General features: G+C 50.2%; 1 protein-coding gene across 1 annotated transcript in view; it reads left to right on the forward strand.

The window, feature by feature from the left end:
• The first annotated feature begins 325 nt into the window (after positions 1-325).
• HSPA12B (heat shock protein family A (Hsp70) member 12B) overlaps positions 326-11,849 on the forward strand; it is a 53,900-nt gene continuing 42,376 nt past the window's right edge. Inside the window, exons 1-2 of the mRNA XM_015414022.1 lie at positions 326-383; positions 11,159-11,259. Coding sequence (XP_015269508.1) covers positions 341-383; positions 11,159-11,259 — 144 coding nt within the window. The 5' untranslated portion in view covers positions 326-340. The remainder of the gene's footprint in view (positions 384-11,158; positions 11,260-11,849) is intronic.

An 11,849-nucleotide genomic window follows, 5' to 3' on the forward strand; every position in this document is an offset into this window, starting at 1 on the left:
AAATTTTGTCCTGCTGCTTCAGACCAACACGGCCACCCACCTGAATCTATCTCGATGGATATTGACGTGTAAACTACCCCACCACTTAGCTGGAATAAGGTACGTTTGCCAGGCAGGCCGCTCTGAGACTCCCGAGTGAAGGGCCGGGTATAAATCCAATCTCTTCTTCTCTTCTTCTTCCCACCCTCCTGGAGAAGGTGGCTGTTGCCTTCTAGAAATAGCTGGGGCCCTGGAATTCAGACGGGTCAAAACCTGTAGCGGCATCTCTGTGAAACTCCTGCTGGAACGTCAGCTGACCTGCTCCTTCTTGTTCTTTCGTAGCTGGAGAGGTGATGCGAAGATGTCGGTGTCTGGAGAACCTGCCATGCACACTCTCCAAATAGGTAAGACACCTGTTTAAAAGTTCAACAATTTTGGTCTGAGATTATTACATCCATTAAGGAGATCACTTCCACAACGTCCCGAATTCCTCCTATTAGATCTCTGGCGGGACTCACATATGCCGAGGATCCGCCAAGAGCTTATCTCTGTCCTGCTAACCACAGCGAAAGTAGTTATTGCTAGGAATTGGAAATCCTCCAATAAGTTGTCGTTTATCGTCATGGTATTCTAAGATTTGGGATTTTTATGCAGTGGACAAAATTTCTGACAAAGCCTCCTATTTTAGTTCTACTCCGATTCATTCAGATTTACATTTTAAATGGCTTCCTCTTTTAGAAACAGATTTTAATGATGATATATTTTCTAGTTATTCTCTACCAAAGAAGTTTGGTGTAGTGGTTAAGTGCGCAGACTCTAATCTGGGAGAACCAGGTTTGATTCCCCACGCCTCCACTTGCACCTGGCTGGATGACTTTGGGCAAGCCGTAGTTCTGATAAAAAGGGTAGGGTATAAATCCAATCTCTTCTTCTCGTCTTCTTCTATTAGGAAGTTCTTCATATCATGTAACTCAAACTGCATTAGTTTTCTAGTTCCTTGCTATCGTGACAGTTTGCATACATGCTTGTTGTTTCTGTTCTGTTCCTTAAAAGAGCCAGTTTGGTGTCGTGGTTAAGTCTAATCTGTGATAACCGGGTTTGATTCCCCTCTCCTCCACTCGCACCTGGCTGGATGACCTTGGGCAAGTTCTGATAAGAGCTGTCCTTGAAAAAAGAGCAGTTTCTGTCAAGAGCTCTCTGAGCCCCACCCACCTCACAGGGTGTCTGTTGTCGGGAGGGGAAGGGGAAGGAGATTGTAAGCTGCTTCAGTTTGGGTAGTGAAGGGAGGGGTATAAATCCATTCTTTTCTTCTTCTTCTAAAATAAATTTTTTAAAAAGTTTTTTAAAAATGCTGTGGGGTCTTCCCCTGTGCAGAAGCAAAGCAGACCTAGGGAGAATTTCATGAACAGAATGGGATATGGCATGGTGGGGGCAAGTCGCTTGTGTGTTTGCTGTTTGAAGAAGAAACCTGCCGGCATCCTTCTACCCTGGCTCAAGCCTCTCGAGAGCTCTTCCGTATGTTCTTAAGTTCTCTTTGGGCTCCAGCAGAACTGGATCGATGCACAAGCTACAGATTAGGACCTCTAATTATAAAGGGCTTCTAAATACAAAACAATGGCTAATTTATCATTTTGGGAGGGTAATGCTATGGGTCATCCTAAATCAGACATAACATAGGGCAGGGGTGTCAAACATGTGGCCCGGGGGCCAGATCAGGCCCCCGAAGGGCTTCCATCAGGCCCGCAGTGGAACTGGCCCTCTCCTGCGTCCAGTTCTGCTGCTGCTGCTGCTGCATCATCGCTTTGCTTTGCCAGACTCTCTTAATCACTCAGCCATCTCATGCTTTCACCTGGGTCCCAGACTCAGAACTCTGAGCATGAGATTTCTGCGGTGGATGTCAAGAAATCAAAAGTAGGTTTGCAGCTTACAGAGCTAATGTTGTAAGCATGTTTTTATTTTAAGTAAAAAAAACACCCTTTGTGTTTGTGTCCTTTATAAAGTTTATATCTCCGCTACCTGGCATGACATTTTATGACACGCGTGGCCCGGCCCAACAAGGTCTCATTTATGTCAGATCCGGCCCTCGTAACAAATGAGTCCAGCACCCAGGGCTTAGGGTCTCGATACGTCTTAGTTTGGCCCTGACTCCCAGTCGGTAGAACTAGGGGCACTGCTTGTCCATTTATTGAGGGTCTTTCCTCCCACACTGCAATTTGTTCATTTCTCTGTTTGTCACTCTGGGGTCTCAAGTCCCAGCTACGAGTCTCTAGGGTTGAGCTGTCATTCCGTGTGATCTCCAGGTCCCACCTGGAGGCTGGCATCCCTAGCCAGAGCACATACGAGGTACCAAACGTTGCATTGGGCACAGCGGAATTCAAGGAATCTGGGTTTCGTTCTTTAAACAGAAAGCAAGCTTCTAGACCTCACGGCCCTGGAGATATGCTTTAAAGCAGGGGTGTCGAACTCATTTGTTATGAGGGCCGGACTGGACACTTTTGTTGCTGTTGTTTAGTCGCACAGTCGAGTCCGACTCTTCGCGACCCCATGGACCAGATCACGCCAGGCCTTCCTGTCTTCCACCGTCCTCTGAAGCTTGCTCAATTTCATGTTCGTTGCATTGATGACACTGTCTAACCATCTCATCCTTTGCCGTCCCCGTCTTCTTTGGCCTTCAATCTTTCCCAGCATCAGGGTCTTCTCCAGTGAGTGCTCCCTTCATAGATCAGACCCTAAGAAGATAAGAACATAAGAGAAGCCAATGCTGGATCAGGCCAATGGCCCATCTAGTCCAACACTCTGTATCAAACAGTGGCCAAAAACACCAGGTGCCATCAGGAGGTCCACCAGTGGGGCCAGAAGTCCAGAAGCCCTTCCACTGTTAACGGGCTGGGCCGTGTGTGTCATAAAAGGTAATGCCAGGTAGCGAAGGTATTAAGTTTATAACGGGCACAAACACAAAGATTTATTTTTTTCCCTTAAAATAAAAACATGCTTATAACTAGCTCTGTAAGCTGCAAACCTACTTTTGATTTCTTGACATTCGCCACAGAAATCTCAGGTTCAGAGTTCTGAGTCTAGGGCCCAGGTTAAAACATGAGATTGCTGAGTGGTTAGGAGAGTCTGGCGAAGCAAAGCTATGATGCAGCAGCAGAACTGGAAGCAGGAGATGGCCAGTTCCACTGCGGGCCTGATGGAAATCCCACGGGGGCCTAATCCGGCCCCCGGGCCGCATGTTCGACACCCTGCTTTAAAGAGTGTGTTCACTGAAGTCAGAGAAGTAGCCAGATAAGATTCCTGGGGCAGGATGGGGGGGGGACGCATCCGGACTACGTCTCCCCTCCAAACTGGAATAAAGTAAGCAAATCAGACAAGTCCCGAGTCCAGTGTTCCCTCTAAGCTGAGTTAGTGTGAGCTAGCTCACAGTTTTTTAGCCTCCGGCTCACACAATTTTGTCTTTGCTCAGGAAGGATGGGGCTCCAGAGCAAACAGAGCAAACCAAATCGCTGGCTCACCCCTTTAATGCCAGGAGCTCACAAAATAGAACCTTTGCTCATAGGTCTTCACAGCTTAGAGGGAGCCTTGGTCCCAGCAGTTTGCCTGCTTGATACAGAATCACAGAATTCAGTCTTTCCGTAGTACAGAACTGCAGTTTCACAGCTGAAGGCACCACGGGCGCGCATCGGGCACGACTCCTCCTTGACACCCGACATCGTCTTGTCCACTCTGAGCTGCTGCTTCGTTTTGTTGGGCCTCCTCTTTTCGGCAGTGCAGCCCCGCAAGCTCATGTCTGTGCGCTTGGATCCCTGCGCCACTCTTCATTTTTTAATCAGGAAGCCTCTTTAGTTCATCTCTCTGCCTCCCCGCCCGGGGAGGGGGTGTGTGGGGTGAGCTCTCCCAGGGGCGCTTCCATTAAAAATCCTCTGTTTTAAAAAAACCCTTTCCCTTTTTGTACCCACTGAAATATTAACACGACAGCCGGTGGAGACAGCGAAACTCACTTAGGGAGCCGCGGAGGAAACCGTGAAGGCACGTCGCGCCTGCCGCGGACTCCCCGCCGAGAGCGCGGCTTTCGCAGACCCCAGGAGCTGTTAAGTGGGGAAAGGACAGAAAGTGGATTCCCGACAGGCTGGCAGGAAAAAGTCATCTTCCGGCCGGAGTTGCCAACCTTCCAGATCTGCAGCTGTTCGCCTGGAGAACATGGCGGCTTTGGAAGGTGCACTGCGTGCTATCACGTCCCCCCCCCCCAAGCGCCCATTCCCAAACCCGGTTCTCTCCAGGTTCGCCTCCCAAATCTCCAAGCATTCTGTCCAGATCATGGGAGGTGGTAGCTCCGCTCCATTCCGCTATGGTCAGGCCTCACCTGTAGTCCTGTGTCCAGTTTCGGGCACCACGTTTTAGGAAGGAGGTTGACGAGCTCGAGCGTGTCCAGAAGAGGGCAACCAGGATGGCGAGAGGGTTGGAGTCCAAGTCTTAGGAGGAAAGGCTGGAAGAGTTGGGACTGTTTAGCCTGGAAAAGAGAAGGCTTAGAGGGGACAGGATTGCAGTCTCCCAAGTATCTGAAGGGCTGTCAGGTAGAAGCTGCGGTAGCTCAAGTGGTTAAGACGCTGAACTGCAGGCTGTGGAAGGACAGTAGTTCAGCAGCTCGAGACCCGGGTGCTGCATGACGGAGTGAGCTCCCGTCTCTAGTTCCAGCTCCTGCCAACCTAGCAGTTCGAAAGCAAGACATTGCAAGTAGATAAATAGGTACCACTTCGGTGGGAAGGGAACAGCGTTCCGTGCGCCTTGGTGTTGAGTCATGACCACAGAAACGTCTTCGGACAGTGCTGGCTCTTCGGCTTTGAAACTGAGATGAGCACCGCAACCCTAGAGTCGGACTCGACTGGCTTTCGAGCAAGGGAACCTTTACCTTTACCTTTACATGTAGAAGATGGAGCGGATTGATTCTCTCTTGCTCCAGATTGCAAGACTAGGTCTAATGGATGGAAATTACAAAGGAGTCATTAACGGCTAAATAACGGGAGAAACTTCCTAACTGAAAGAGTGGTTGAGCAGTGGAACCGTCTGCCTCGGGAGGTGGCAGATGCTCCTTCACTAGACGTTTCCAAGCGGAGGCTGGATGACCATCTTTCGGGAATGTTGTAGGGCTCTCTTTCGGCTGTGCTCCTGCAGAGTGCAGGGGGTTGGACTAGATGACCTGCAAGGTCCCTTCCAACTCTTAACATTCTGTGATTCTATGAATTTCCCAACCTGACGTTGGCAGCTTTAATGGATCCGTGTTTCTCTCCTTTTGTGCAAGTTGTGGGTCAGCCCTGCTCATGAGGCGAGTGATAACGGATTTGGAACACCCTTAAGCAGAGTGAAGGCGGAGATCTGACCTAGGTGGCTAGCGTTGCCAGCCTCCAGGTGGGGCCTGGAGATCTCCCGGAATTGCAGAGAGCAGCCCCCCTGGAGGGAATGGCTGCGTGGGAGGGTGGACTCTGGGGCACTGTACCCTGCTGAAGGTCCCTCGTGTCCCCAAAACCTGCCCTCCCCAAGGGCTCCAACCCCCAAATATCCAAGAATTTCCCAAACTGGAGTTGGCAATTCGAGGCTCAATCCACTGGGGGAAGTTCTCCTGTGCACACCCCACTGAGATGAAGTGCAGGAGAACTTCCCCCGTGGGTTGCACACCTTAATGGACAAAAGAGAGCCCCGCCTCTCCCCCCTCTGGCTTCCAGAGAGGCCCCACGGCCGGGTGTGTGTGTGTGTGTGTGTGTGTGTGCAGATGCCGAAGGATAAAGTGAAAGCTGACCCCCCCCCTCGGCCCGCATCCCCCAGCAACAGCTGGAATCTGTCAGCCAAGGAGCACCAGGGGGGGGTGGAATTGGGAGGGAGGGAAATAATTAACCGGCTCCCCTAATTGGAAACATGTGCCCCGGCTTGGAAGCCGGAGTGCGGTCTGGTGTGACGACCGGGACAGGGGGATGTGTCTGGCACGTGAGGCGTGCTTTGCGTGGGAGAGGGGAGGCTTCCAGGGTGCTCCCAGCTCCGACATGGCACGCACCCTGCCCCACAGTCGGGGAGAAGAAAGAAGGAGGTCTGCCAACCCCTGCTGCCCCCCCCATAACTTGCCTCCTAGCCCCCCCTTTCAGAAAGGAGTCCTCCTCTTCCAAAAACAGCTGGGATGTACTCTGCAGTCTCTCTTTGGTTTTAATTAACTTCTCCCTCCCCCCCTGAAGCTCACTCAGTGACCTTGGGTGAATCTGAATCTCTCTCTCTCTCTCTCTCTCTCTCTCTCTCTCTCTCTCTCTCTCTCACTCTCACTCTCACTCTCACTCTCACTCTCACTCTCACTCTCACTCTCACTCTCTCTTTGTTTATCCTACCTTGTCGGGGTGTTGTGATGAGGTAGAACAAGATGTGCTTCCTTGAGATCATAGGAATTAGTAGCTTAAAACGCTGGGGGCTCTTTAGCTTGTAGAAATGACAGCTGAGGGGTGACATGATCGAAGTTTATAAGATCATGCATGGGATAGAGCAGGTCGAGAAAGAAGGACTTTTCTCCCTTTCTCACAACACAAGAACTCGTGGGCACTCCATGAAATTGCTGAGCGGTCGGGTTAGAACGGATAAAAGGAAGTCCTTCTTCACCCAAAGAGGGATTAACACATGAAATTCACTGCCACAGGAGGTGGCAGCGGCTACAAGCATGGACGGCTTCAAGAGGGGATTAGATAAGCATATGGAGCAGAGGTCCACCAGTGGCTATTAGCCACAAGGTATAGATAGGGACTCTGGGGCAAAGGAAGCTCTGTCTTCCTGGTGCTTGGGGGGCGGGCTTCTGGAGTTCTGGCCCCACCGCTGGACCTCCTGAGGGCCCCTGGTATTCTTGGCTGTGTGACACAGAGTGTTGGACTAGATGGGCCCTTGGCCTGGTCCAGCATGGGCTTCTCTCTTATGCTGTTATGTTCTTAAGGGAGAAAGGGTGGGATAGAAATGCAGTAGATGCAATCAAGTGGTCACAATTCTTCTGGTTTTGTGTTGGCACTGGAGGGCTGTTCTCTTTGGGAACGGCGCTATGTGAAAGTGCAAAACGCAGGAAGGCGCCTTATACAGAATCAGTCCGTGAAAGTTGATATTTCTACTCAGACTGGCAGTGGCTTTCCAGGGTCTTTCCTATCTGGTCCTTGTTAACTGGAGATGCTGCCGGAGATTGAACCTGGGTCCTTCTGCATGCCAAGCAGATGCTCTGCCGCTGAGCCACGGCCCTTCTTTACAACTCTCCAGGGTCTCAGGCAGAGAAAAGTCTTTCACATCACCTCCAGCCTGGTCCTTCTTAACTGGAGATGCCAGGGACTGAACCTGGGACCTTCTGCATGCCAAGCAGAGGCTCTACCACTGAGCCACAGCCCCTCTTTACAGGTCTCCAAGTTCTCAGGCTGAGGTCTTTCCCATCACCTCCTGCCTGGTCCTTTTAAGTGGAGATGCCGGGGATTGAACCTGGGACCTTCTGCATGCCAAGTGGAGGCTTTTCCACTGAGCCACAAGCCCCTCTTTACAGCTCTCCAGGGTCTCAGGTGGAGGGTCTTTCGCATCACCTCCTTTTCAACTGGAGAAGCTGGGGATTGAACCTGGGACCTCCTGCATGCCAAGCAGGTGCTCCACTGCTGGACCACAACTTCCCTTCCCTTTGCTTGTGGCTGGCGTGTGCTGAAATGGGTACACGAGGCAGCCTCTCACACTCCGATGCTGCAGGCGGTGGCATTCCAGCCCTCCCTTCACTTTCCACCCAAAATCGATCTGGGGAAGCTGCAAGTCCAGGTTGGGGTGGGGGGGAGGCAGAGTGACTGCTGCACCCTCTTCTCTCGAGCGGTTCTCTTGTCTTCTGGTGGGGGTGGGAAGTGCCGCCAAGTCACAGCTGACGTATGGTGACCCCTCATGGGGTCTTCATGACAAGAGACTTTCAGAGGTGGGTTTGCCACTGCCTGCCTCTGCGTAGCAACCCTAGGCTTCTTTGATGGTCTCTGATCCAAGTAGTAACCGGGGCCAACCCTGCTTAGCTTCTGAGATCTGACGAGATCAGGCTAGTGTGAGCCATCGAGGTCAGGACAAGAGAGGTTCAGAGGTGGTTTGCCATTGCCTGCCTCTGCGTAGCAACCCTGGACTTCCTTGGTGGTCTCCCATCCACGTACAAACCATTGCCTATCTCACTGAGCTGCATGAGATCTGATGAGATCAGGCTAGTGTGAGCCATCAAGGTCAGGACAATAGAGGTTCAGAGGTGGTTCACCATTGCCTGCCTCTGCAGAGCAACCTTGGACTTCCTTGGTGGTCTCCCATCCACGTACAAACCATTGCCTATCTCACTGAGCTTCATGAGATCTGATGAGATCAGGCGAGCCTGGGCCGTCCAGGTTAGGGCAAGAGATGTTCAGAGGTCATTTGCCCTTGCCTGCCCCTGAAAGAACTCTGGACTTCCATGGTGGCCTCTCATCCAGGTCCTCACCAGCCCCCCCCCCCGCTTAGCTTCCAAGTTCTGATGAGATTGGGCTAGCCGGGGCTATCAAGGTCAGGACTGACAGACGGGTGGTGGACAGGGCCGTCAAGTCTCAGCCATCTTGTGGTGACCCCCTAACAGGGTTTTGAAGGCAAGAGATGAACAGAGGTGGTTTTGCCCATTGCCTGCCTCTGCACAACGACCCTGGGCTTCCTGGGCGGTCTCCCATACAGGTAGTCATCAGGCCCAATCCCACTTTGCTTTTGAGACCTGACGAGATTGGGCTAGGCCGGGTCACCCATGGGAGGTGGTCCTTCCGCTCTATTCTGCTATGGCCAGGCCTCACCTGGAGTCCTGTGTCCAGTTTTGGGCACCACGTTTTAGGAAGGAGGTTGACAAGTTCGAGCGTGTGCAGAAGAGGGCAACCAGGATGGTGAGAGGGTTGGAATCCAAGTCTTAGGAGGAAAGGCTGAAAGAGTTGGGTCTGTTTAGCCTGGGAAAGAGAAGACTTCGAGGGGACATGATTGCAGTCTTCAAGTATCTGAAGGGCTGTCATGTAGAAGATGGAGCAGATCTATTCTCTCTCGCTCCGGATTGCAAGACTAGATCTAATGGGTGGAAATGACAAGGGAGTCGATACCGGCTAAACATCAGGAGAAACTTCCTAACTGCAAGAGTGGTTGAGCAGTGGAACAGTCTGCCTCGGGAGGTGGTGGATGCTCCTTCGCTGGACGTTTCCAAGTGGAGGCTGGACGACCATCTTTTGGGTATGTTGTAGGGCTCTCTTTCGGCTGTGCTCCTGCAGAGTGCAGGGGGCTGGACTAGATGACCTGCAAGGTCCCTTCCAACTCTAACATTCCATGATTCTATGATCCACGTCAGGGCTTTATTGTCTTCTACAGGGAGCAGATATCTGTTCCTTCATGAATAGTGTGTGTGTGTGCATGTGTGTGTGTGTGAATGATGTTTGATTTGGAGTTTAAAAGAACAGGGAGGGAAAAGAGCAAAGTTTTGAGTCCAGTGGCACCTTTAAGACCAGCAGAGTTTATTCAGCAGATTGTTTTCAGCCTCATTAGCTTCAGATTGGGGTAGCTGCAGATTTTAACGATGTGTCTGTCCTCCTCTCTCAGTCAGGCAGTCTGCCTTGCGGTTTTGGAAGGGGCTTTGGAAAGCACGCAGTCCTGACAAGCAATTAGATTTTGGCAGGCAGCAGACAAACTTAACTTGGGAGATGGAACGAATGCAGATCTTGTAGACACGGATGGAGTTGTTCCGGGAGAGAGTCAATTAACTGTGGCATTTCAGTGGATGCTGCTTACAACTTTACTGATTGCCTGATTGATTTAATTCCTACCCTGCCTTTCTCCCTAGTGGAGATCAAAAGCAGCATACAGTGTTTTCCTTCCTCCCAGTCACAACAACCCTGTGAGGTAGGCTATACTGAGAGTTTGTGACTGACCCAAGGTCACCCAGTGCGCTTCCATGGCAGGCCGGGGCCTCGAACCCAGGTCTCTCCAATCCTAGTCTGACACTACACCAGGCTGGCTCTCGTCTTGCTATGGAGAAAGGCTTGAGCTCACTAAGAGAGTCTTTTTGCAGAGTTCATTGGTGAAATTTGGATAAATATCTTGGTATTTGGCAACCTTGTGCTTGGAAATATCTGTTGAACTCCCTGTGGAAGACCCTGAAACAGGAGGACTGAGCACTAATTCAAAATAGACTTAAAGGAGTCCTCTTCCTTAAAAGGTAAAAGTTCCCTTGCTCGAAAGCCAGTCGAATCCGACTCTAGGGTTGTGGTGCTCATCTCCGTTTCCAAGCCGAAGAGGCAGCGCTGTCCGAAGACGTTTCCGTGGTCATGTGGCCGGCATGACTCAACACCAAGGCGCACGGAACGCTGTGACCTTCCCACCAAAGTGGGACCTATTTATCTACTTGCAATTTCTTGCTTTCGAACTGCTAGGTTGGCAGGAGCTGGAACTAGAGACGGAAGCTCACTCCTTCATGCGGCACCCAGGTCTCAAACTGCTGAACTATCGACCTTCCACAGCCTGCAGTTCAGTGTCTTAACCACTTGAGCCACTGCATCTCCTTCTTCCTTAAAACATTTGTACTAATGAGGACTGGTATTAATAAAGGGGTTGTGCAATATCTTTTGTTATATAAAAATACGATACAAACTTTTTTGAATGTATGATTCTTTCTATGTGATAATGTTTATGTGATAATTAATATAATGGTGAATAATTTATGAGAAAAAATGAAAAAATATAATATATATATTAAAATGAATAAAAATATAAAAATTACTTGAGATACTTTGTCATTGTCTATAGCACGGTATTTGCTGATTTTTGGTATTTCCTACTTACTGTGGGTCCTATTCTGGAAAAAACCCCCCCCCCAATGTCTGTATTCTCCCCGCCCCCATGTCCAGGTGACATTTTATTTATTTATGTATATATTGTGAGAAAATATGAAATGCAGTCAAAACCATACAACCTGTCTTGCAAATAAGACACTGGTTCTTTGCTGCTTGTGTTAACTCTCTGCGGGCTACCAATACCTGAGAGAAGACGCAGGACTGGAACTTGGTTCCAGGGACAGAATCTTCCGTTTATGGACACCTGGAGGGGATTTGCACTCATCCTGGGCAATGCAGAGAATTCTAGCTCACAAGTCTCTCTCTGTTTTCTTATATGCCAGGTACAAACGGTGAGCGCTCCCACACCCCATCGCCATCAAATTCTCCCAGACTTCACAATGAAAGCTGTAACATCGCTCCACTCACCCCGTCCCAGTCACCGGTAAGGAAAAAAGAATCAGTGCCTTTTAAACACGAATATGCTAAGTCCCTCCCAAGTGCCAGAGAGAAGGCCTATCTATGGGGTGGCATATCAAGGCAGAACTGGTGAGTTTGGAAGAGATGTTTCCCCCCACACACACACACAATCTACTTCTCTGCTGCATGTGCTTCAAACCCTGCGTGCAGCGGTTTGGGACCACATGCCTGCTAGCTGAGATATTAGTTACTTCTGCTTTGAATGGGGAAAGTGTTATTGCCAACTTCCACTTTCTTAAACGCTTCCTCTGAAGTTTCCCCCGGGTTGTTTATTCTCAGATTACAGGCTGGGCTTGATGGAGCAACCTCAGATGATCGTCTCTGATGGTGTGACCTTCTCTGGGGAAAGAATTTTTTAAAAAACCACCAGCTTTTAAGTTATTACAAGAGAAGAAAACATGATGCAGTTTAGTTGACGGCTACTTGCCTCTCCCTGGATCTTCCTTCCTTCCTTCCCTTCTTCCTTCCTTCCTTCCCTTCTTCCTTCCTTCCTTCCTTCCTTCCTTCCTTCCTTCCTTCCTTCCTTCCTTCCTTCCTTCCTTCCTTCCTTCCTTC

This window comes from Gekko japonicus, unplaced genomic scaffold, assembly GCF_001447785.1.
Source record: "Gekko japonicus isolate JY-2015 unplaced genomic scaffold, Gekko_japonicus_V1.1 scaffold2662, whole genome shotgun sequence".
Classification (NCBI taxonomy): Eukaryota; Metazoa; Chordata; class Lepidosauria; order Squamata; family Gekkonidae; genus Gekko; species Gekko japonicus.